The sequence below is a fragment of the Eucyclogobius newberryi genome, unplaced genomic scaffold, assembly GCF_026437365.1.
Source record: "Eucyclogobius newberryi isolate DKJ021-1_F unplaced genomic scaffold, fEucNew1.0.hap1 SCAF_8, whole genome shotgun sequence".
In the NCBI taxonomy this organism is placed as follows: Eukaryota; Metazoa; Chordata; class Actinopteri; order Gobiiformes; family Gobiidae; genus Eucyclogobius; species Eucyclogobius newberryi.
The window spans coordinates 34010920-34035322 of NW_027316500.1; the positions used below are offsets into that span (position 1 = coordinate 34010920).

A 24403-nucleotide genomic window follows, 5' to 3' on the forward strand; every position below is an offset into this window, starting at 1 on the left:
GCAGTAGTAGTAGTAGTAGTAGCAGTAGAAGTAGCAGTAGTAGTAGCAGTAGTAGTAGTATTAGTAGTAGTAGCAGTAGTAGCAGTAGTAGTAGTAGTAGTAGTAGCAGTAGTAGTAGCAGTAGTATTAGTAGCAGTAGTAGTAGCAGTAGTAGTAGTAGCAGTAGTAGTAGCAGTAGTAGTAGTACTCACAAAGCCGGCGCAGTGCTCGCAGAACGTGGGCTTGAGGTAGGTGATCTCAGTGAAGTTGTGGAGGAACCCGGGGCCCATCCTCTTCTGGAGCAGAGGAAGAGCGCGCAGGAAGTACGCCTCCATCTCCGCTTTACTGATCCGGCCGTCTCTGCAGAGCAACGACATCGACATCGCTCGTGACGACATCACAACTCGAGGAGCGGGTTTAAAACGGAAACGCCCAAGTTTTTTCACTTTTACTCTGAACGAAGCTAGCAACGCGCGTTAGCAAAGAACGTTAGCAAAGTTAGCAAAGCACGCTAGCAAAGCACGTTAACAAAGTTAGCAAAGCATGTTCGCAAAGCACGTTTGCAAAGTTAGCAAAGCACGTTCGCAAAGCACGTTAACAAAGTTAGCAAAGCACGTTCACAAAGCATGTTAGCAAAGCACGTTAACCAAGTTAGCAAAGCATGTTAGCAAAGGACGTTAGCAAAGCACGTTAGCAAAGTTAGCAAAGCACGCTAGCAAAGCACGTTAGCAAAGAAGGTTAGCAAAGCATCTTAGCAAAGCACGTTAGCAAAGTTAGCAAAGCACGCTAGCAAAGCACGTTAGCAAAGAAGGTTAGCAAAGCATGTTAGCAAAGCACGTTAACAAAGTTAGCAAAACACGTTAGCAAAGCAGGTAAGCAAAGCACGTTCGCAAAGTTAGCAAAGCACTTTCGCAAAGTTAGCAAAACACGTTAGCAAAGCAGGTAAGCAAAGCACGTTCGCAAAGTTAGCAAAGCACTTTCGCAAAGTTCGCAAAGCACGTTCGCAAAGCAGGTTCGCAAAGCACGTTAGCAAAGCATGTTTACAAAGTTAGCAAAGCACGTTCACAAAGCAGGTTAGCAAAGCAGGTTAGCAAAGCACGTTCGCAAAGCACGTTAGCAAAGTTAGCAAAGCACGTTAGCAAAGCACGTTAGCAAAGCACGTTCGCAAAGCACGTTTGCAAAGCACGTTAACAAAGTTAGCAAAGCACATTCACAAAGCACGTTAGCAAAGCATGTTAGCAAAGCACTTTCGCAAAGCACGTTAGCGAAGCACTTTAACAAAGTTAGCAAAGCACGTTCACAAAGCACGTTAGCAAAGCACGTTTGCAAAGCACGTTAACAAAGTTAGCAAAGCACATTCACAAAGCACGTTAGCAAAGCATGTTAGCAAAGCACTTTCGCAAAGCACGTTAGCGAAGCACTTTAACAAAGTTAGCAAAGCACGTTCACAAAGCACGTTAGCAAAGCACGTTAGCAAAGCACGTTAGCAACAGCTGTTTCCTGTTTATGGCACTCGCTTTGTCAAGAGCCACAATCTGATATTTCCAGGTCATAAAGCGTCTGACGTTAGCATTAGCATTAGCATTAGCATGACATAAAGAGAGGTTCAAACGCGGCGTAGAGGCTTTGAGAGAAGTAAAAGAAATGAGGCAAAACTGTTCCTGTGCACGCTAGCTTTAGCCACGCCCCTCGCACACACTAGCTTTAGCCACACCCCTCACACACACTAGCTTTAGCCACGCCCCTCGCACACACTAGCTTTAGCCACGCCCCTTGCACACACTGGAATTACTAAACAACTTTTGTGAGTCGCTCAGATCGCTCTCACTCACTGGTCTTTGTCGAGGACAAAGAACGAGTCCAGGAACGGAAAGTTCTGAGCGATGTTCTCGAAGTCGTCCTGAGATATGAACCCATCTCTGTCCAGGTCATAGTTCCTGAAAACAGACTGAACCGACACAGAGACACACGATGAACCGACACAGAGACACACGATGAACCGACACAGAGACACATGATGAATTAACACAGAGACACATGAAGAACCAACACAGAGACACACGATGAACCAACACAGAGACACATGATGAACCAACACAGAGACACATGATGAACCAACACAGAGACACATGATGAACCAACACAGAGACACACGATGAACCAACACAGAGACACACGATGAACCAACACAGAGACACACGATGAACCAACACAGAGACACATGATGAACCGACACAGAGACACATGAAGAACCGACACAGAGACACATGAAGAACCGACACAGAGACACATGATGAACCAACACAGAGACACACGATGAACCGACACAGAGACACATGAAGAACCGACACAGAGACACACGATGAACCAACACAGAGACACACGATGAACCGACACAGAGACACATGATGAACCAACACAGAGACACATGAAGAACCAACACAGAGACACACGATGAACCAACACAGAGACACATGAAGAACCAACACAGAGACACACGATGAACCAACACAGAGACACATGATGAATTAACACAGAGACACATGAAGAACCGACACAGAGACACATGAAGAACCGACACAGAGACACATGAAGAACCGACACAGAGACACACGATGAACCAACACAGAGACACACGATGAACCAACACAGAGAACTTGAAGACAGTTCAAATCGTGTTAATTACCTGCACCACTTTCCTGATGTGCTTGTTGACCACAGACGGGTCGGGTTTGGAGACCAGTCCTGACGCCCAGTCCAGAGGAGCCAGAGGCCGGGAGGGGGAGGAGGGGGAGGAGGGGGAGGAGGGGGAGGAGGGGAAGGCGGGGCAGGCCGGGGAGGCGGGCTGACGTGGGCGGAGCAAAGAGTATTTAAATCATTATCATATTCATCATAATAAACATGTTATAATCATGGTTTAAGGTGTAATTACCAGAGACTTGTTTGTGCGCGGCTCCCTCAGCAGAGACAGTTCATAGATCTCATCCTCCGTGTAGTACAAGTCCAAGGAGAGCTGAGAGAGACCAGAGCAGGGCTAAACAGGGCCAAACAGGGCTAAACAGGGCTAAGCAGGGCCAAACAGGGTCAAACAGGGCTAAACAGGGCCAAACAAGGCCAAACAGGGTCAAACAGGGTCAAACAGGGCTAAACAGGGCCAAACAAGGCCAAACAGGGTCAAACAGGGCTAAACAGGGCCAAACAAGGCCAAACAGGGTCAAACAGGGTCAAACAGGGCTAAACAGGGCCAAACAAGGCCAAACAGGGTCAAACAGGGTCAAACAGGGCTAAACAGGGCCAAACAAGGCCAAACAGGGTCAAACAGGGTCAAACAGGGCTAAACAGGGCCAAACAAGGCCAAACAGGGTCAAACAGGGTCAAACAGGGCTAAACAGGGCCAAACAAGGCCAAACAGGGTCAAACAGGGTCAAACAGGGCTAAACAGGGTTAAACAGGTCCAGGGTCTGGTCCAGGGTCCGGTCCAGGGTCCGGTCCAGGGTCCGGTCCAGGGTCTGGTCCAGGGTCCGGTCCAGGGTCCGGTCCAGGGTCTGGTCCAGGGTCCGGTCCAGTCAGGTCCAGTCCGGTCCAAGGTCCGGTCCAGGGTCTTACGGTGAGCAGGTGCAGCAGGTCCGAGTCGGTGTCCAGTCTGGGCGTGGCGCTCTGAAGCGTGGTCAGCTCGTTCAGCGTCACGTACAGCTGCTGCATCTTGCCCAGGTGGATCATGTGACTGTCCACCGTCCAATCAGGGAGCAGCACGTGCACGGCGATCAGGTCCTTCAGGTGCACGCCCAGGATGGGGATCTTGGGGCCGCGGCACTCGCTGAAGGACTTCCTGTACGCGCTGTAGTTATTACTGGACGAGACCAGCTCAGTCAGATCAGCCCAAGTCTGAGGGAGAGAAGACCGGGTTTAGACCTGGTTTAGACCTGGTTTAGACCTGGTTTAGTCCTGGTTTGGACCTGGTTTGGACCTGGTTTAGACCTGGTTTAGTCCTGGTTTAGACCTGGTTTAGAGCTGGTTTAGACCTGGTTTAGACCTGGTTTAGAGCTGGTTTAGTCCTGGTTTAGACCTGGTTTAGTCCTGGTTTGGACCTGGTTTAGACCTGGTTTAGTCCTGGTTTAGACCTGGTTTAGACCTGGTTTAGTCCTGGTTTAGACCTGGTTTAGACCTGGTTTAGACCTGGTTTAGACCTGGTTTAGACTTGGTTTAGAGCTGGTTTAGAGCTGGTTTAGTCCTGGTTTAGTCCTGGTTTAGACCTGGTTTAGACCTGGTTTAGATTTAGTCCTGGTTTAGACCTGGTTTAGACCTGGTTTAGACCTGGTTTAGAGCTGGTTTAGACCTGGTTTAGACCTGGTTTAGACCTGGTTTAGACTTGGTTTAGAGCTGGTTTAGAGCTGGTTTAGTCCTGGTTTAGTCCTGGTTTAGACCTGGTTTAGACCTGGTTTAGATTTAGTCCTGGTTTAGACCTGGTTTAGACCTGGTTTAGACCTGGTTTAGAGCTAGTTTAGACCTGGTTTAGACCTGGTTTATACCTGGTTTAGACCTGGTTTAGACCTGGTTTAGTCCTGGTTTAGAGCTGGTTTATATTTAGTCCTGGTTTAGACCTGGTTTAGAGCTGGTTTAGACCTGGTTTATACCTGGTTTAGACCTGGTTTAGACCTGGTTTAGTCCTGGTTTAGATCTGGTTTAGACCTGGTTTAGATCTGGTTTAGACCTGGTTTTGACTTGGTTTAGAGCTGGTTTAGAGCTGGTTTAGACCTGGTTTAGAGCTGGTTTAGTCCTGGTTTAGTCCTGGTTCAGACCTGGTTTAGACCTGGTTTAGTCCTGGTTTAGTCCTGGTTTAGACCTGGTTTAGATTTAGACCTGGTTTAGACCTGGTTTAGACCTGGTTTAGACCTGGTTTAGAGCTGGTTTAGAGCTGGTTTGGACCTGGTTTAGAGCTGGTTTAGTCCTGGTTTAGTCCTGGTTTAGACCTGGTTTAGACCTGGTTTAGACCTGGTTTAGTCCTGGTTTAGTCCTGGTTTAGTCCTGGTTTAGAGCTGGTTTAGATTTAGTCCTGGTTTAGACCTGGTTTAGACCTGGTTTAGACCTGGTTTAGAGCTGGTTTGGAGCTGATTTAGTCCTAGTTTAGTCCTGGTTTAGACCTGGTTTAGACCTGGTTTAGACCTGGTTTAGTCCTGGTTTAGTCCTGGTTTAGACCTGGTTTGGAGCTGGTTTAGATTTAGTCCTGGTTTAGACCTGGTTTGGATCTGGTTTAGATTTAGTCCTGGTTTAGACCTGGTTTAGACCTGATTTAGACCTGGTTTAGTCCTGGTTTAGACCTGGTTTAGACCTGGTTTAGATTTAGTCCTGGTTTAGACCTGGTTTAGAGCTAGTTTAGACCAGGTTTAGACCTGGTTTAGACTTGGTTTAGAGCTGGTTTAGAGCTGGTTTAGTCCTGGTTTAGTCCTGGTTTAGAGCTGGTATAGAGCTGGTTTAGAGCTGGTTTAGTCCTGGTTTAGTCCTGGTTTAGACCTGGTTTAGCCCTGGTTTAGACCTGGTTTAGTCCTGGTTTAGTCCTGGTTTAGACCTGGTTTAGTCCTGGTTTAGTCCTGGTTTAGTCCTGGTTTAGACCTGGTTTAGACCTGGTTTAGACCTGGTTTAGACCTGGATTTGGTCCTGGTTTAGTCCTGGTTTAGACCTGGTTTAGTCCTGGTTTAGACCTGGTTTAGAGCTGGTTTAGACCTGGTTTAGACCTGGTTTAGTCCTGGTTTAGTCCTGGTTTAGACCTGGTTTAGAGCTGGTTTAGATTTAGTCCTGGTTTAGACCTGGTTTGGACCTGGTTTAGACCTGGTTTAGACCTGGTTTAGTCCTGGTTTAGTCCTGGTTTAGTCCTGGTTTAGTCCTGGTTTAGACCTGGTTTAGAGCTGGTTTAGATTTAGTCCTGGTTTAGACCTGGTTTAGATCTGGTTTAGACCTGGTTTTGAGCTAGTTTAGACCTGGTTTAGAGCTGGTTTAGAGCTGGTTTAGTCCTGGTTTAGACCTGGTTTAGACCTGGTTTAGACCTGGTTTAGAGCTGGTTTAGAGCTGGTTTAGTCCTGGTTTAGACCTGGTTTAGACCTGGTTTAGACCTGGTTTAGTCCTGGTTTAGTCCTGGTTTAGACCTGGTTTAGATTTAGTCCTGGTTTAGACCTGGTTTGGACCTGGTTTAGACCTGGTTTAGACCTGGTTTGGATTTAGTCCTGGTTTAGACGTGGTTTAGACCTGGTTTAGAGCTAGTTTAGACCAGGTTTAGACCTGGTTTAGACTTGGTTTAGAGCTGGTTTAGAGCTGGTTTAGTCCTGGTTTAGTCCTGGTTTAGAGCTGGTATAGAGCTGGTTTAGAGCTGGTTTAGTCCTGGTTTAGTCCTGGTTTAGACCTGGTTTAGCCCTGGTTTAGACCTGGTTTAGTCCTGGTTTAGTCCTGGTTTAGACCTGGTTTAGTCCTGGTTTAGTCCTGGTTTAGTCCTGGTTTAGACCTGGTTTAGACCTGGTTTAGACCTGGTTTAGACCTGGATTTGGTCCTGGTTTAGTCCTGGTTTAGACCTGGTTTAGACCTGGTTTAGACCTGGTTTAGTCCTGGTTTAGTCCTGGTTTAGACCTGGTTTAGAGCTGGTTTAGATTTAGTCCTGGTTTAGACCTGGTTTGGACCTGGTTTAGACCTGGTTTAGACCTGGTTTAGTCCTGGTTTAGTCCTGGTTTAGTCCTGGTTTAGTCCTGGTTTAGACCTGGTTTAGAGCTGGTTTAGATTTAGTCCTGGTTTAGACCTGGTTTAGATCTGGTTTAGACCTGGTTTAGAGCTAGTTTAGAGCTGGTTTAGTCCTGGTTTAGACCTGGTTTAGACCTGGTTTAGACCTGGTTTAGTCCTGGTTTAGTCCTGGTTTAGACCTGGTTTAGATCTGGTTTAGACCTGGTTTAGAGCTGGTTTAGACCTGGTTTAGACCTGGTGTAGACCTGGTTTAGACCTGGTTTAGTCCTGGTTTAGACCTGGTTTAGACCTGGTTTAGAGCTGGTTTAGAGCTGGTTTAGAGCTGGTTTAGAGCTGGTTTAGAGCTGGTTTAGTCCTTGTTTAGACCTGGTTTAGTCCTGGTTTAGACCTGGTTTAGAGCTGGTTTAGAGCTGGTTTAGTCCTGGTTTAGACCTGGTTTAGACCTGGTTTAGTCCTGGTTTAGTCCTGGTTAAGAGCTGGTTTAGATTTAGTCCTGGTTTAGACCTGGTTTAGATCTGGTTTAGACCTGGTTTAGAGCTAGTTTAGACCTGGTTTAGACCTGGTTTAGACCTGGTTTAGACCTGGTTTAGTCCTGGTTTAGTCCTGGTTTAGACCTGGTTTAGACCTGGTTTAGACCTGGTTTAGATTTAGTCCTGGTTTAGACGTGGTTTAGACCTGGTTTAGATTTAGTCCTGGTTTAGAGCTGGTTTATACCTGGTTTAGACCTGGTTTAGACCTGGTTTAGTCCTGGTTTAGTCCTGGTTTAGAGCTGGTTTAGACCTGGTTTAGTCCTGGTTTAGTCCTGGTTTAGACCTGGTTTAAACTTGGTTTAGAGCTGGTTTAGAGCTGGTTTAGACCTGGTTTAGAGCTGGTTTAGTCCTGGTTTAGTCCTGGTTTAGACCTGGTTTAGACCTGGTTTAGTCCTGGTTTAGTCCTGGTTTAGACCTGGTTTAGATTTAGTCCTTGTTTAGACCTGGTATAAAGCTAGTTTAGACCTGGTTTAGACCTGGTTTAGTCCTGGTTTAGACCTGGTTTAGACCTGGTTTAGAGCTGGTTTAGATTTAGTCCTGGTTTAGACCTGGTTTAGACCTGGTTTAGACCTGGTTTGGACCCAGTTTAGTCCTGGTTTAGTCCTGGTTTAGACCTGGTTTAGAGCTAGTTTAGACCTGGTTTAGAGCTGGTTTAGAGCTGGTTTAGAGCTGGTTTAGACCTGGTTTGGAGCTGGTTTAGACCTGGTTTAGTCCTGGTTTAGAGCTGGTTTATATTTAGTCCTGGTTTAGACCTGGTTTAGAGCTGGTTTAGACCTGGTTTATACCTGGTTTAGATCTGGTTTAGACCTGGTTTAGATCTGGTTTAGACCTGGTTTTGACTTGGTTTAGAGCTGGTTTAGAGCTGGTTTATACCTGGTTTAGATCTGGTTTAGACCTGGTTTAGATCTGGTTTAGACCTGGTTTTGACTTGGTTTGGACCTGGTTTAGAGCTGGTTTAGTCCTGGTTTAGTCCTGGTTTAGACCTGGTTTAGACCTGGTTTAGAGCTGGTTTAGATTTAGTCCTGGTTTAGACCTGGTTTAGACCTGGTTTAGACCTGGTTTAGAGCTGGTTTGGAGCTGATTTAGTCCTGGTTTAGTCCTGGTTTAGTCCTGGTTTAGACCTGGTTTGGAGCTGGTTTAGATTTAGTCCTGGTTTAGACCTGGTTTAGATCTGGTTTAGATTTAGTCCTGGTTTAGACCTGGTTTAGACCTGATTTAGACCTGGTTTAGTCCTGGTTTAGACCTGGTTTAGACCTGGTTTAGATTTAGTCCTGGTTTAGACCTGGTTTGGACCTGGTTTAGACCTGGTTTAGACCTGGTTTGGATTTAGTCCTGGTTTAGACGTGGTTTAGACCTGGTTTAGAGCTAGTTTAGACCAGGTTTAGACCTGGTTTAGACTTGGTTTAGAGCTGGTTTAGAGCTGGTTTAGTCCTGGTTTAGTCCTGGTTTAGAGCTGGTATAGAGCTGGTTTAGAGCTGGTTTAGTCCTGGTTTAGTCCTGGTTTGGACCTGGTTTAGCCCTGGTTTGGACCTGGTTTAGTCCTGGTTTAGTCCTGGTTTAGACCTGGTTTAGTCCTGGTTTAGTCCTGGTTTAGTCCTGGTTTAGACCTGGTTTAGACCTGGTTTAGACCTGGTTTAGACCTGGATTTGGTCCTGGTTTAGTCCTGGTTTAGACCTGGTTTAGACCTGGTTTAGACCTGGTTTAGTCCTGGTTTAGACCTGGTTTAGAGCTGGTTTAGAGCTGGTTTAGTCCTGGTTTAGACCTGGTTTAGACCTGGTTTAGACCTGGTTTAGAGCTGGTTTAGAGCTGGTTTAGTCCTGGTTTAGACCTGGTTTAGACCTGGTTTAGACCTGGTTTAGTCCTGGTTTAGTCCTGGTTTAGACCTGGTTTAGACCTGGTTTGGACCTGGTTTAGACCTGGTTTAGACCTGGTTTGGATTTAGTCCTGGTTTAGACGTGGTTTAGACCTGGTTTAGAGCTAGTTTAGACCAGGTTTAGACCTGGTTTAGACTTGGTTTAGAGCTGGTTTAGAGCTGGTTTAGTCCTGGTTTAGTCCTGGTTTAGAGCTGGTATAGAGCTGGTTTAGAGCTGGTTTAGTCCTGGTTTAGTCCTGGTTTAGACCTGGTTTAGCCCTGGTTTAGACCTGGTTTAGTCCTGGTTTAGTCCTGGTTTAGACCTGGTTTAGTCCTGGTTTAGTCCTGGTTTAGTCCTGGTTTAGACCTGGTTTAGACCTGGTTTAGACCTGGTTTAGACCTGGATTTGGTCCTGGTTTAGTCCTGGTTTAGACCTGGTTTAGACCTGGTTTAGACCTGGTTTAGTCCTGGTTTAGTCCTGGTTTAGACCTGGTTTAGAGCTGGTTTAGATTTAGTCCTGGTTTAGACCTGGTTTGGACCTGGTTTAGACCTGGTTTAGACCTGGTTTAGAGCTGGTTTAGAGCTGGTTTAGTCCTGGTTTAGACCTGGTTTAGACCTGGTTTAGTCCTGGTTTAGTCCTGGTTTAGACCTGGTTAAGAGCTGGTTTAGATTTAGTCCTGGTTTAGACCTGGTTTAGATCTGGTTTAGACCTGGTTTAGAGCTAGTTTAGACCTGGTTTAGACCTGGTTTAGACCTGGTTTAGACCTGGTTTAGATTTAGTCCTGGTTTAGACGTGGTTTAGACCTGGTTTAGATTTAGTCCTGGTTTAGAGCTGGTTTATACCTGGTTTAGACCTGGTTTAGACCTGGTTTAGTCCTGGTTTAGTCCTGGTTTAGAGCTGGTTTAGACCTGGTTTAGTCCTGGTTTAGTCCTGGTTTAGACCTGGTTTAAACTTGGTTTAGAGCTGGTTTAGAGCTGGTTTAGACCTGGTTTAGAGCTGGTTTAGTCCTGGTTTAGTCCTGGTTTAGACCTGGTTTAGACCTGGTTTAGTCCTGGTTTAGTCCTGGTTTAGACCTGGTTTAGATTTAGTCCTTGTTTAGACCTGGTATAAAGCTAGTTTAGACCTGGTTTAGACCTGGTTTAGTCCTGGTTTAGTCCTGGTTTAGACCTGGTTTAGAGCTAGTTTAGACCTGGTTTAGAGCTGGTTTAGAGCTGGTTTAGAGCTGGTTTAGACCTGGTTTGGAGCTGGTTTAGACCTGGTTTAGTCCTGGTTTAGAGCTGGTTTATATTTAGTCCTGGTTTAGACCTGGTTTAGAGCTGGTTTAGACCTGGTTTATACCTGGTTTAGATCTGGTTTAGACCTGGTTTAGATCTGGTTTAGACCTGGTTTTGACTTGGTTTAGAGCTGGTTTAGAGCTGGTTTAGACCTGGTTTAGACCTGGTTTAGACCTGGTTTAGACCTGGTTTAGACCTGGTTTAGAGCTGGTTTAGAGCTGGTTTGGACCTGGTTTAGAGCTGGTTTAGTCCTGGTTTAGTCCTGGTTTAGACCAGGTTTAGACCTGGTTTAGACCTGGTTTAGTCCTGGTTTAGTCCTGGTTTAGTCCTGGTTTAGAGCTGGTTTAGATTTAGTCCTGGTTTAGACCTGGTTTAGACCTGGTTTAGAGCTGGTTTAGATTTAGTCCTGGTTTAGACCTGGTTTAGACCTGGTTTAGAGCTGGTTTGGAGCTGATTTAGTCCTAGTTTAGTCCTGGTTTAGACCTGGTTTAGACCTGGTTTAGACCTGGTTTAGTCCTGGTTTAGTCCTGGTTTAGACCTGGTTTGGAGCTGGTTTAGATTTAGTCCTGGTTTAGACCTGGTTTAGATCTGGTTTAGATTTAGTCCTGGTTTAGACCTGGTTTAGACCTGATTTAGACCTGGTTTAGTCCTGGTTTAGACCTGGTTTAGACCTGGTTTAGATTTAGTCCTGGTTTAGACCTGGTTTGGACCTGGTTTAGACCTGGTTTGGACCTGGTTTGGATTTAGTCCTGGTTTAGACGTGGTTTAGACCTGGTTTAGAGCTAGTTTAGACCAGGTTTAGACCTGGTTTAGACTTGGTTTAGAGCTGGTTTAGAGCTGGTTTAGTCCTGGTTTAGTCCTGGTTTAGAGCTGGTATAGAGCTGGTTTAGAGCTGGTTTAGTCCTGGTTTAGTCCTGGTTTGGACCTGGTTTAGCCCTGGTTTGGACCTGGTTTAGTCCTGGTTTAGTCCTGGTTTAGACCTGGTTTAGTCCTGGTTTAGTCCTGGTTTAGTCCTGGTTTAGACCTGGTTTAGACCTGGTTTAGACCTGGTTTAGACCTGGATTTGGTCCTGGTTTAGTCCTGGTTTAGACCTGGTTTAGACCTGGTTTAGACCTGGTTTAGTCCTGGTTTAGTCCTGGTTTAGACCTGGTTTAGAGCTGGTTTAGAGCTGGTTTAGTCCTGGTTTAGACCTGGTTTAGACCTGGTTTAGACCTGGTTTAGAGCTGGTTTAGAGCTGGTTTAGTCCTGGTTTAGACCTGGTTTAGACCTGGTTTAGTCCTGGTTTAGTCCTGGTTTAGACCTGGTTTAGACCTGGTTTGGACCTGGTTTAGACCTGGTTTAGACCTGGTTTGGATTTAGTCCTGGTTTAGACGTGGTTTAGACCTGGTTTAGAGCTAGTTTAGACCAGGTTTAGACCTGGTTTAGACTTGGTTTAGAGCTGGTTTAGAGCTGGTTTAGTCCTGGTTTAGTCCTGGTTTAGAGCTGGTATAGAGCTGGTTTAGAGCTGGTTTAGTCCTGGTTTAGTCCTGGTTTAGACCTGGTTTAGCCCTGGTTTAGACCTGGTTTAGTCCTGGTTTAGTCCTGGTTTAGACCTGGTTTAGTCCTGGTTTAGTCCTGGTTTAGTCCTGGTTTAGACCTGGTTTAGACCTGGTTTAGACCTGGTTTAGACCTGGATTTGGTCCTGGTTTAGTCCTGGTTTAGACCTGGTTTAGACCTGGTTTAGACCTGGTTTAGTCCTGGTTTAGTCCTGGTTTAGACCTGGTTTAGAGCTGGTTTAGATTTAGTCCTGGTTTAGACCTGGTTTGGACCTGGTTTAGACCTGGTTTAGACCTGGTTTAGTCCTGGTTTAGTCCTGGTTTAGTCCTGGTTTAGTCCTGGTTTAGACCTGGTTTAGAGCTGGTTTAGATTTAGTCCTGGTTTAGACCTGGTTTAGATCTGGTTTAGACCTGGTTTTGAGCTAGTTTAGACCTGGTTTAGAGCTGGTTTAGAGCTGGTTTAGTCCTGGTTTAGACCTGGTTTAGACCTGGTTTAGACCTGGTTTAGAGCTGGTTTAGAGCTGGTTTAGTCCTGGTTTAGACCTGGTTTAGACCTGGTTTAGAGCTGGTTTAGAGCTGGTTTAGTCCTGGTTTAGACCTGGTTTAGACCTGGTTTAGACCTGGTTTAGACCTGGTTTAGTCCTGGTTTAGTCCTGGTTTAGACCTGGTTTAGAGCTGGTTTAGATTTAGTCCTGGTTTAGACCTGGTTTAGATCTGGTTTAGACCTGGTTTAGAGCTGGTTTAGACCTGGTTTAGACCTGGTGTAGACCTGGTTTAGACCTGGTTTAGTCCTGGTTTAGACCTGGTTTAGAGCTGGTTTAGAGCTGGTTTAGAGCTGGTTTAGAGCTGGTTTAGTCCTGGTTTAGACCTGGTTTAGACCTGGTTTAGTCCTGGTTTAGTCCTGGTTTAGACCTGGTTTAGAGCTGGTTTAGATTTAGTCCTGGTTTAGACCTGGTTTAGATCTGGTTTAGACCTGGTTTAGAGCTAGTTTAGACCTGGTTTAGACCTGGTTTAGACCTGGTTTAGACCTGGTTTAGTCCTGGTTTAGTCCTGGTTTAGACCTGGTTTAGACCTGGTTTAGACCTGGTTTGGACCTGGTTTAGACCTGGTTTGGACCTGGTTTAGATTTAGTCCTGGTTTAGACCTGGTTTAGTCCTGGTTTAGACCTGGTTTAGAGCTGGTTTAGATTTAGTTCTGGTTTAGACCTGGTTTAGATCTGGTTTAGATTTAGTCCTGGTTTAGACCTGGTTTAGACCTGGTTTAGACCTGATTTAAACCTGGCTTAGTCCTGGTTTAGACCTGGTTTAGATTTAGTCCTGGTTTAGACCTGGTTTAGACCTGGTTTAGACCTGGTTTAGTCCTGGTTTAGTCCTGGTTTAGACCTGGTTTAGACCTGGTTTAGTCCTGGTTTAGTCCTGGTTTAGTCCTGGTTTAGACCTGGTTTAGACCTGGTTTAGTCCTGGTTTAGACCTGGTTTAGACCTGGTTTAGACCTGGTTTAGATTTAGTCCTGGTTTAGACCTGGTTTAGACCTGGTTTAGAGCTAGTTTAGACCTGGTTTAGACCTGGTTTAGACCTAGTTTAGACTTGGTTTAGAGCTGGTTTAGAGCTGGTTTAGTCCTGGTTTAGTCCTGGTTTAGACCTGGTTTAGACCTGGTTTAGAGCTGGTTTAGACCTGATTTGGACCTGGTTTAGTCCTTGTTTAGTCCTGGTTTAGTCCTGGTTTAGTCCTGGTTTAGACCTGGTTTAGACCTGATTTAAACCTGGTTTAGTCCTGGTTTAGACTTGGTTTAGAGCTGGTTTAGAGCTGGTTTAGTCCTGGTTTAGTCCTGGTTTAGAGCTGGTTTAGAGCTGGTTTAGAGCTGGTTTAGAGCTGGTTTAGGGCTGGTTTAGTCCTGGTTTAGTCCTGGTTTAGACCTGGTTTAGACCTGGTTTAGTCCTGGTTTAGACCTGGTTTAGACCTGGTTTAGTCCTGGTTTAGACCTGGTTTAGACCTGGTTTAGACCTGGTTTAGATTTAGTCCTGGTTTAGACCTGGTTTAGACCTGGTTTAGACCTAGTTTAGACTTGGTTTAGAGCTGGTTTAGAGCTGGTTTAGTCCTGGTTTAGTCCTGGTTTAGACCTGGTTTAGACCTGGTTTAGTCCTGGTTTAGTCCTGGTTTAGTCCTGGTTTAGTCCTGGTTTAGACCTGGTTTAGACCTGGTTTAGACCTGGTTTAGACCTGGATTTGGTCCTGGGTTTAGTCCTGGTTTAGACCTGGTTTAGACCTGGTTTAGACCTGGTTTAGTCCTGGTTTAGTCCTGGTTTAGACCTGGTTTAGAGCTGGTTTAGATTTAGTCCTGGTTTAGACCTGGTTTGGACCTGGTTTAGACCTGGTTTAGACCTGGTTTAGTCCTGGTTTAGTCCTGGTTTAGTCCTGGTTTAGTCCTGGTTTAGACCTGGTTTAGAGCTGGTTTAGATTTAGTCCTGGTTTAGACCTGGTTTAGATCTGGTTTAGACCTGGTTTTGAGCTAGTTTAGACCTGGTTTAGAGCTGGTTTAGAGCTGGTTTAGTCCTGGTTTAGACCTGGTTTAGACCTGGTTTAGACCTGGTTTAGAGCTGGTTTAGAGCTGGTTTAGAGCTGGTTTAGTCCTGGTTTAGACCTGGTTTAGACCTGGTTTAGACCTGGTTTAGTCCTGGTTTAGTCCTGGTTTAGACCTGGTTTAGAGCTGGTTTAGATTTAGTCCTGGTTTAGACCTGGTTTAGACCTGGTTTAGACCTGGTTTAGAGCTGGTTTAGAGCTGGTTTAGAGCTGGTTTAGAGCTGGTTTAGAGCTGGTTTAGTCCTTGTTTAGACCTGGTTTAGTCCTGGTTTAGACCTGGTTTAGAGCTGGTTTAGAGCTGGTTTAGTCCTGGTTTAGACCTGGTTTAGACCTGGTTTAGTCCTGGTTTAGTCCTGGTTTAGACCTGGTTTAGAGCTGGTTTAGATTTAGTCCTGGTTTAGACCTGGTTTAGATCTGGTTTAGACCTGGTTTAGAGCTAGTTTAGACCTGGTTTAGACCTGGTTTAGACCTGGTTTAGACCTGGTTTAGTCCTGGTTTAGTCCTGGTTTAGACCTGGTTTAGACCTGGTTTAGACCTGGTTTAGACCTGGTTTAGATTTAGTCCTGGTTTAGACGTGGTTTGGACCTGGTTTAGATTTAGTCCTGGTTTAGACCTGGTTTAGATCTGGTTTAGACCTGGTTTAGAGCTGGTTTATACCTGGTTTAGACCTGGTTTAGACCTGGTTTAGTCCTGGTTTAGTCCTGGTTTAGAGCTGGTTTAGATTTAGTCCTGGTTTAGAGCTGGTTTAGAGCTGGTTTAGACCTGGTTTAGTCCTGGTTTAGTCCTGGTTTAGACCTGGTTTAAACTTGGTTTAGAGCTGGTTTAGAGCTGGTTTAGACCTGGTTTAGAGCTGGTTTAGTCCTGGTTTAGTCCTGGTTTAGACCTGGTTTAGACCTGGTTTAGTCCTGGTTTAGTCCTGGTTTAGACCTGGTTTAGATTTAGTCCTGGTTTAGACCTGGTTTAGACCTGGTATAAAGCTAGTTTAGACCTGGTTTAGACCTGGTTTAGACCTGGTTTAGACCTGGTTTAGACCTGGTTTGGACCTGGTTTAGACCTGGTTTGGACTTGGTTTAGAGCTGGTTTAGACCTGGTTTAGTCCTGGTTTAGACCTGGTTTAGACCTGGTTTAGACCTGGTTTGGACCCAGTTTAGTCCTGGTTTAGTCCTGGTTTAGACCTGGTTTAGAGCTAGTTTAGACCTGGTTTAGAGCTGGTTTAGAGCTGGTTTAGAGCTGGTTTAGACCTGGTTTGGAGCTGGTTTAGTCCTGGTTTAGTCCTGGTTTAGAACTGGTTTAGACCTGGTTTAGACCTGGTTTAGTCCTGGTTTAGTCCTGGTTTAGACCTGGTTTAGAGCTGGTTTAGATTTAGTTCTGGTTTAGACCTGGTTTAGATCTGGTTTAGATTTAGTCCTGGTTTAGACCTGGTTTAGACCTGGTTTAGACCTGATTTAAACCTGGTTTAGTCCTGGTTTAGACCTGGTTTAGATTTAGTCCTGGTTTAGACCTGGTTTAGACCTGGTTTAGACCTGGTTTAGTCCTGGTTTAGTCCTGGTTTAGACCTGGTTTAGACCTGGTTTAGTCCTGGTTTAGTCCTGGTTTAGACCTGGTTTAGACCTGGTTTAGTCCTGGTTTAGACCTGGTTTAGACCTGGTTTAGTCCTGGTTTAGACCTGGTTTAGACCTGGTTTAGACCTGGTTTAGATTTAGTCCTGGTTTAGACCTGGTTTAGACCTGGTTTAGAGCTAGTTTAGACCTGGTTTAGACCTGGTTTAGACCTAGTTTAGACTTGGTTTAGAGCTGGTTTAGAGCTGGTTTAGTCCTGGTTTAGTCCTGGTTTAGACCTGGTTTAGACCTGGTTTAGAGCTGGTTTAGACCTGATTTGGACTTGGTTTAGTCCTTGTTTAGTCCTGGTTTAGTCCTGGTTTAGTCCTGGTTTAGACCTGGTTTAGAGCTGGTTTAGATTTAGTCCTGGTTTAGACCTGGTTTAGACCTGGTTTAGACCTGATTTAAACCTGGTTTAGTCCTGGTTTAGACCTGGTTTAGATTTAGTCCTGGTTTAGACCTGGTTTAGACCTGGTTTAGAGCTAGTTTAGACCTGGTTTAGACCTGGTTTAGACTTGGTTTAGAGCTGGTTTAGAGCTGGTTTAGTCCTGGTTTAGTCCTGGTTTAGAGCTGGTTTGGAGCTGGTTTAGAGCTGGTTTAGGGCTGGTTTAGTCCTGGTTTAGTCCTGGTTTAGACCTGGTTTAGACCTGGTTTAGTCCTGGTTTAGTCCTGGTTTAGTCCTGGTTTAGACCTGGTTTAGACCTGGTTTAGTCCTGGTTTAGACCTGGTTTAGACCTGGTTTAGTCCTGGTTTAGACCTGGTTTAGACCTGGTTTAGACCTGGTTTAGATTTAGTCCTGGTTTAGACCTGGTTTAGACCTGGTTTAGACCTAGTTTAGACTTGGTTTAGAGCTGGTTTAGAGCTGGTTTAGTCCTGGTTTAGACCTGGTTTAGACCTGGTTTAAAGCTGGTTTAGACCTGATTTGGACCTGGTTTAGTTCTGGTTTAGTCCTGGTTTAGTCCTGGTTTAGTCCTGGTTTAGACCTGGTTTAGAGCTGGTTTAGATTTAGTCCTGGTTTAGACCTGGTTTAGATCTGGTTTAGACCTGGTTTAGAGCTAGTTTGGACCTGGTTTAGTCCTGGTTTAGAGCTGGTTTAGACCTGGTTTAGACTTGGTTTAGTCCTGGTTTAGACCTGGTTTAGACCTGGTTTAGACCTGGTTTAGACCTGTTTTAGTCCTGGTTTTGTCCTGGTTTAGACCTGGTTTAGACCTGGTTTAGACCTGGTTTAGTCCTGGTTTAGAGCTGGTTTAGACCTGGTTTAGACCTGGTTTAGACCTGGTTTAGACCTGGTTTAGACTTGGTTTAGAGCTGGTTTAGACCTGGTTTAGATCTGGTTTAGACCTGGTTTAGATCTGGTTTAGACCTGGTTTTGACTTGGTTTAGTCCTGGTTTAGATCTGGTTTAGACCTGGTTTTGACTTGGTTTAGAGCTGGTTTAGAGCTGGTTTAGACCTGGTTTAGACCTGGTTTAGACTTGGTTTAGACCTGGTTTAGACCTGGTTTAGACCTGGTTTAGTCCTGGTTTAGAGCTGGTTTAGACCTGGTTTAGACGTGGTTTAGACCTGGTTTATACCTGGTTTAGACTTGGTTTAGACCTGGTTTAGTCCTGGTTTAGAGCTGGTTTAGATCTGGTTTAGACCTGGTTTAGACCTGGTTTAGAGCTGGTTCAGACCTGGTTTATACCTGGTTTAGACCTGGTTTAGACCTGGTTTAGTCCTGGTTTAGACTTGGTTTAGACCTGGTTTAGTCCTGGTTTAGAGCTGGTTTAGATCTGGTTTATACCTGGTTTGGACCTGGTTTAGACCTGGTTTAGTCCTGGTTTAGATCTGGTTTAGACCTGGTTTAGATCTGGTTTAGACCTGGTTTAGATCTGGTTTAGACCTGGTTTAGACCTGGTTTAGACCTGGTTTAGTCCTGGTTTAGATCTGGTTTACACCTGGTTTAGATCTGGTTTAGACCTGGTTTAGAGCTGGTTTAGACCTGGTTTATACCTGGTTTAGACTTGGTTTAGACCTGGTTTAGTCCTGGTTTAGAGCTGGTTTAGACCTGGTTTAGACCTGGTTTATACCTGGTTTGGACTTGGTTTAGACCTGGTTTAGTCCTGGTTTAGAGCTGGTTTAGACCTGGTTTAGACTTGGTTTTGACTTGGTTTTGAGCTGGTTTAGAGCTGGTTTAGACCTGGTTTAGACCTGGTTTAGACTTGGTTTGGACCTGGTTTAGTCCTGGTTTAGAGCTGGTTTAGACCTGGTTTAGACTTGGTTTAGACCTGGTTTAGAGCTGGTTTAGAGCTGGTTTAGAGCTGGTTTAGTCCTGGTTTAGACCTGGTTTAGAGCTGGTTTAGACCTGGTTTATACCTGGTTTAGACCTGGTTTAGACCTGGTTTAGTCCTGGTTTAGATCTGGTTTAGACCTGGTTTAGATCTGGTTTAGACCTGGTTTTGACTTGGTTTAGAGCTGGTTTAGAGCTGGTTTAGACCTGGTTTAGATCTGGTTTAGACCTGGTTTAGATCTGGTTTAGACCTGGTTTTGACTTGGTTTAGTCCTGGTTTAGATCTGGTTTAGACCTGGTTTAGATCTGGTTTAGACCTGGTTTTGACTTGGTTTAGAGCTGGTTTAGAGCTGGTTTAGACCTGGTTTAGACCTGGTTTAGACCTGGTTTAGACTTGGTTTAGACCTGGTTTAGACCTGGTTTAGACCTGGTTTAGTCCTGGTTTAGAGCTGGTTTAGACCTGGTTTAGACTTGGTTTAGATCTGGTTTAGAGCTGGTTTAGAGCTGGTTTAGAGCTGGTTTAGTCCTGGTTTAGTCCTGGTTTGGACCTGGTTTAGACCTGGTTTAGAGCTGGTTTAGAGCTGGTTTAGACCTGGTTTAGACCTGGTTTAGTCCTGGTTTAGTCCTGGTTTAGACCTGGTTTAGAGCTGGTTTAGATTTAGTCCTGGTTTAGACCTGGTTTAGACTTGGTTTAGAGCTGGTTTAGAGCTGGTTTAGTCCTGGTTTAGTCCTGGTTTAGACCTGGTTTAGACCTGGTTTAGATTTAGTCCTGGTTTAGACCTGGTTTAGACCTGGTTTAGACCTGGTTTAGAGCTAGTTTAGACCTGGTTTAGACCTGGTTTATACCTGGTTCAGACCTGGTTTAGACCTGGTTTAGTCCTGGTTTAGAGCTGGTTTAGACCTGGTTTAGTCCTGGTTTAGTCCTGGTTTAGACCTGGTTTAGACCTGGTTTAGTCCAGGTTTAGAGCTGGTTTATATTTAGTCCTGGTTTAGACCTGGTTTAGATCTGGTTTAGACCTGGTTTAGTCCTGGTTTAGAGCTGGTTTAGATTTAGTCCTGGTTTAGACCTGGTTTAGATCTGGTTTAGACCTGGTTTATACCTGGTTTAGACCTGGTTTAGACCTGGTTTAGACCTGGTTTAGACCTGGTTTAGAGCTGGTTTAGTCCTGGTTTAGTCCTGGTTTAGACCTGGTTTAGATTTAGTCCTGGTTTAGACCTGGTTTAGACTTGGTTTAGACCTGGTTTAGTCCAGGTTTAGTCCTGGTTTAGTCCTGGTTTAGACCTGGTTTGGAGCTGGTTTAGTCCTGGTTTAGTCCTGGTTTTGACCTGGTTTAGACCTGGTTTAGACCTGGTTTAGTCCAGGTTTAGTCCTGGTTTAGTCCTGGTTTAGACCTGGTTTGGAGCTGGTTTAGATTTAGTCCTGGTTTAGACCTGGTTTAGACCTGGTTTGGAGCTGGTTTAGATTTAGTCCTGGTTTAGACCTGGTTTAGTCCTGGTTTAGTCCTGGTTTAGACCTGGTTTGGAGCTGGTTTAGATTTAGTCCTGGTTTGGACCTGGTTTAGACCTGGTTTAGTCCTGGTTTAGATCTGGTTTAGACCTGGTTTAGATCTGGTTTAGACCTGGTTTATACCTGGTTTAGACCTGGTTTAGACCTGGTTTAGTCCTGGTTTAGATCTGGTTTAGACCTGGTTTTGACTTGGTTTAGACCTGGTTTAGACCTGGTTTAGACCTGGTTTAGTCCTGGTTTAGAGCTGGTTTAGACCTGGTTTAGTCCTGGTTTAGAGCTGGTTTAGACCTGGTTTAGACTTGGTTTAGACCTGGTTTAGACCTGGTTTAGACCTGGTTTAGACCTGGTTTAGTCCTGGTTTAGATCTGGTTTAGACCTGGTTTAGATCTGGTTTAGTCCTGGTTTAGAGCTGGTTTAGAGCTGGTTTAGACTTGGTTTAGACCTGGTTTATACCTGGTTTAGACCTGGTTTAGACCTGGTTTAGTCCTGGTTTAGATCTGGTTTAGACCTGGTTTAGATCTGGTTTAGACCTGGTTTAGACCTGGTTTAGACCTGGTTTAGTCCTGGTTTAGAGCTGGTTTAGACCTGGTTTAGACTTGGTTTAGACCTGGTTTAGACCTGGTTTAGACCTGGTTTAGTCCTGGTTTAGAGCTGGTTTAGACCTGGTTTAGACTTGGTTTAGACCTGGTTTAGAGCTGGTTTAGAGCTGGTTTAGAGCTGGTTTAGTCCTGGTTTAGTCCTGGTTTGGACCTGGTTTAGACCTGGTTTAGAGCTGGTTTAGACCTGGTTTGGACCTGGTTTAGTCCTGGTTTAGTCCTGGTTTAGACCTGGTTTAGAGCTGGTTTAGATTTAGTCCTGGTTTAGACCTGGTTTAGAGCTGGTTTAGACCTGGTTTAGACCTGGTTTAGTCCTGGTTTAGTCCTGGTTTAGACCTGGTTTAGAGCTGGTTTAGATTTAGTCCTGGTTTAGACCTGGTTTAGACCTGGTTTAGACTTGGTTTAGAGCTGGTTTAGAGCTGGTTTAGTCCTGGTTTAGTCCTGGTTTAGACCTGGTTTAGACCTGGTTTAGATTTAGTCCTGGTTTAGACCTGGTTTAGACCTGGTTTAGACCTGGTTTAGAGCTAGTTTAGACCTGGTTTAGACCTGGTTTATACCTGGTTTAGACCTGGTTTAGACCTGGTTTAGTCCTGGTTTAGACCTGGTTTAGACCTGGTTTAGACCTGGTTTAGTCCTGGTTTAGTCCTGGTTTAGACCTGGTTTAGACCTGGTTTAGTCCTGGTTTAGTCCTGGTTTAGACCTGGTTTAGACCTGGTTTAGTCCTGGTTTAGACCTGGTTTAGACCTGGTTTAGTCCTGGTTTAGACCTGGTTTAGACCTGGTTTAGACCTGGTTTAGATTTAGTCCTGGTTTAGACCTGGTTTAGACCTGGTTTAGAGCTAGTTTAGACCTGGTTTAGACCTGGTTTAGACCTAGTTTAGACTTGGTTTAGAGCTGGTTTAGAGCTGGTTTAGTCCTGGTTTAGTCCTGGTTTAGACCTGGTTTAGACCTGGTTTAGAGCTGGTTTAGACCTGATTTGGACTTGGTTTAGTCCTTGTTTAGTCCTGGTTTAGTCCTGGTTTAGTCCTGGTTTAGACCTGGTTTAGAGCTGGTTTAGATTTAGTCCTGGTTTAGACCTGGTTTAGACCTGGTTTAGACCTGATTTAAACCTGGTTTAGTCCTGGTTTAGACCTGGTTTAGATTTAGTCCTGGTTTAGACCTGGTTTAGACCTGGTTTAGAGCTAGTTTAGACCTGGTTTAGACCTGGTTTAGACTTGGTTTAGAGCTGGTTTAGAGCTGGTTTAGTCCTGGTTTAGTCCTGGTTTAGAGCTGGTTTGGAGCTGGTTTAGAGCTGGTTTAGGGCTGGTTTAGTCCTGGTTTAGTCCTGGTTTAGACCTGGTTTAGACCTGGTTTAGTCCTGGTTTAGTCCTGGTTTAGTCCTGGTTTAGACCTGGTTTAGACCTGGTTTAGTCCTGGTTTAGACCTGGTTTAGACCTGGTTTAGTCCTGGTTTAGACCTGGTTTAGACCTGGTTTAGACCTGGTTTAGATTTAGTCCTGGTTTAGACCTGGTTTAGACCTGGTTTAGACCTAGTTTAGACTTGGTTTAGAGCTGGTTTAGAGCTGGTTTAGTCCTGGTTTAGACCTGGTTTAGACCTGGTTTAAAGCTGGTTTAGACCTGATTTGGACCTGGTTTAGTTCTGGTTTAGTCCTGGTTTAGTCCTGGTTTAGTCCTGGTTTAGACCTGGTTTAGAGCTGGTTTAGATTTAGTCCTGGTTTAGACCTGGTTTAGATCTGGTTTAGACCTGGTTTAGAGCTAGTTTGGACCTGGTTTAGTCCTGGTTTAGAGCTGGTTTAGACCTGGTTTAGACTTGGTTTAGTCCTGGTTTAGACCTGGTTTAGACCTGGTTTAGACCTGGTTTAGACCTGTTTTAGTCCTGGTTTTGTCCTGGTTTAGACCTGGTTTAGACCTGGTTTAGACCTGGTTTAGTCCTGGTTTAGAGCTGGTTTAGACCTGGTTTAGACCTGGTTTAGACCTGGTTTAGACCTGGTTTAGACTTGGTTTAGAGCTGGTTTAGACCTGGTTTAGATCTGGTTTAGACCTGGTTTAGATCTGGTTTAGACCTGGTTTTGACTTGGTTTAGTCCTGGTTTAGATCTGGTTTAGACCTGGTTTTGACTTGGTTTAGAGCTGGTTTAGAGCTGGTTTAGACCTGGTTTAGACCTGGTTTAGACTTGGTTTAGACCTGGTTTAGACCTGGTTTAGACCTGGTTTAGTCCTGGTTTAGAGCTGGTTTAGACCTGGTTTAGACGTGGTTTAGACCTGGTTTATACCTGGTTTAGACTTGGTTTAGACCTGGTTTAGTCCTGGTTTAGAGCTGGTTTAGATCTGGTTTAGACCTGGTTTAGACCTGGTTTAGAGCTGGTTCAGACCTGGTTTATACCTGGTTTAGACCTGGTTTAGACCTGGTTTAGTCCTGGTTTAGACTTGGTTTAGACCTGGTTTAGTCCTGGTTTAGAGCTGGTTTAGATCTGGTTTATACCTGGTTTGGACCTGGTTTAGACCTGGTTTAGTCCTGGTTTAGATCTGGTTTAGACCTGGTTTAGATCTGGTTTAGACCTGGTTTAGATCTGGTTTAGACCTGGTTTAGACCTGGTTTAGACCTGGTTTAGTCCTGGTTTAGATCTGGTTTACACCTGGTTTAGATCTGGTTTAGACCTGGTTTAGAGCTGGTTTAGACCTGGTTTATACCTGGTTTAGACTTGGTTTAGACCTGGTTTAGTCCTGGTTTAGAGCTGGTTTAGACCTGGTTTAGACCTGGTTTATACCTGGTTTGGACTTGGTTTAGACCTGGTTTAGTCCTGGTTTAGAGCTGGTTTAGACCTGGTTTAGACTTGGTTTTGACTTGGTTTTGAGCTGGTTTAGAGCTGGTTTAGACCTGGTTTAGACCTGGTTTAGACTTGGTTTGGACCTGGTTTAGTCCTGGTTTAGAGCTGGTTTAGACCTGGTTTAGACTTGGTTTAGACCTGGTTTAGAGCTGGTTTAGAGCTGGTTTAGAGCTGGTTTAGTCCTGGTTTAGACCTGGTTTAGAGCTGGTTTAGACCTGGTTTATACCTGGTTTAGACCTGGTTTAGACCTGGTTTAGTCCTGGTTTAGATCTGGTTTAGACCTGGTTTAGATCTGGTTTAGACCTGGTTTTGACTTGGTTTAGAGCTGGTTTAGAGCTGGTTTAGACCTGGTTTAGATCTGGTTTAGACCTGGTTTAGATCTGGTTTAGACCTGGTTTTGACTTGGTTTAGTCCTGGTTTAGATCTGGTTTAGACCTGGTTTAGATCTGGTTTAGACCTGGTTTTGACTTGGTTTAGAGCTGGTTTAGAGCTGGTTTAGACCTGGTTTAGACCTGGTTTAGACCTGGTTTAGACTTGGTTTAGACCTGGTTTAGACCTGGTTTAGACCTGGTTTAGTCCTGGTTTAGAGCTGGTTTAGACCTGGTTTAGACTTGGTTTAGATCTGGTTTAGAGCTGGTTTAGAGCTGGTTTAGAGCTGGTTTAGTCCTGGTTTAGTCCTGGTTTGGACCTGGTTTAGACCTGGTTTAGAGCTGGTTTAGAGCTGGTTTAGACCTGGTTTAGACCTGGTTTAGTCCTGGTTTAGTCCTGGTTTAGACCTGGTTTAGAGCTGGTTTAGATTTAGTCCTGGTTTAGACCTGGTTTAGACTTGGTTTAGAGCTGGTTTAGAGCTGGTTTAGTCCTGGTTTAGTCCTGGTTTAGACCTGGTTTAGACCTGGTTTAGATTTAGTCCTGGTTTAGACCTGGTTTAGACCTGGTTTAGACCTGGTTTAGAGCTAGTTTAGACCTGGTTTAGACCTGGTTTATACCTGGTTCAGACCTGGTTTAGACCTGGTTTAGTCCTGGTTTAGAGCTGGTTTAGACCTGGTTTAGTCCTGGTTTAGTCCTGGTTTAGACCTGGTTTAGACCTGGTTTAGTCCAGGTTTAGAGCTGGTTTATATTTAGTCCTGGTTTAGACCT

The 24403-nt window shown here is 44.8% G+C and overlaps 1 protein-coding gene across 1 annotated transcript in view; it reads right to left on the reverse strand.

Moving 5' to 3' along the window:
• The window catches only part of rasgrp3 (RAS guanyl releasing protein 3 (calcium and DAG-regulated)), a gene marked incomplete at its 5' end in the record, with an annotated part of 15375 nt that extends 11514 nt beyond the window's left edge, over positions 1-3861 (reverse strand). The window contains 5 exons of the mRNA XM_072436344.1: positions 192-339; positions 1812-1927; positions 2666-2824; positions 2912-2992; positions 3586-3861. Coding sequence (XP_072292445.1) covers positions 192-339; positions 1812-1927; positions 2666-2824; positions 2912-2992; positions 3586-3861 — 780 coding nt within the window. The remainder of the gene's footprint in view (positions 1-191; positions 340-1811; positions 1928-2665; positions 2825-2911; positions 2993-3585) is intronic.
• Positions 3862-24403: the final 20542 nt, after the last annotated feature.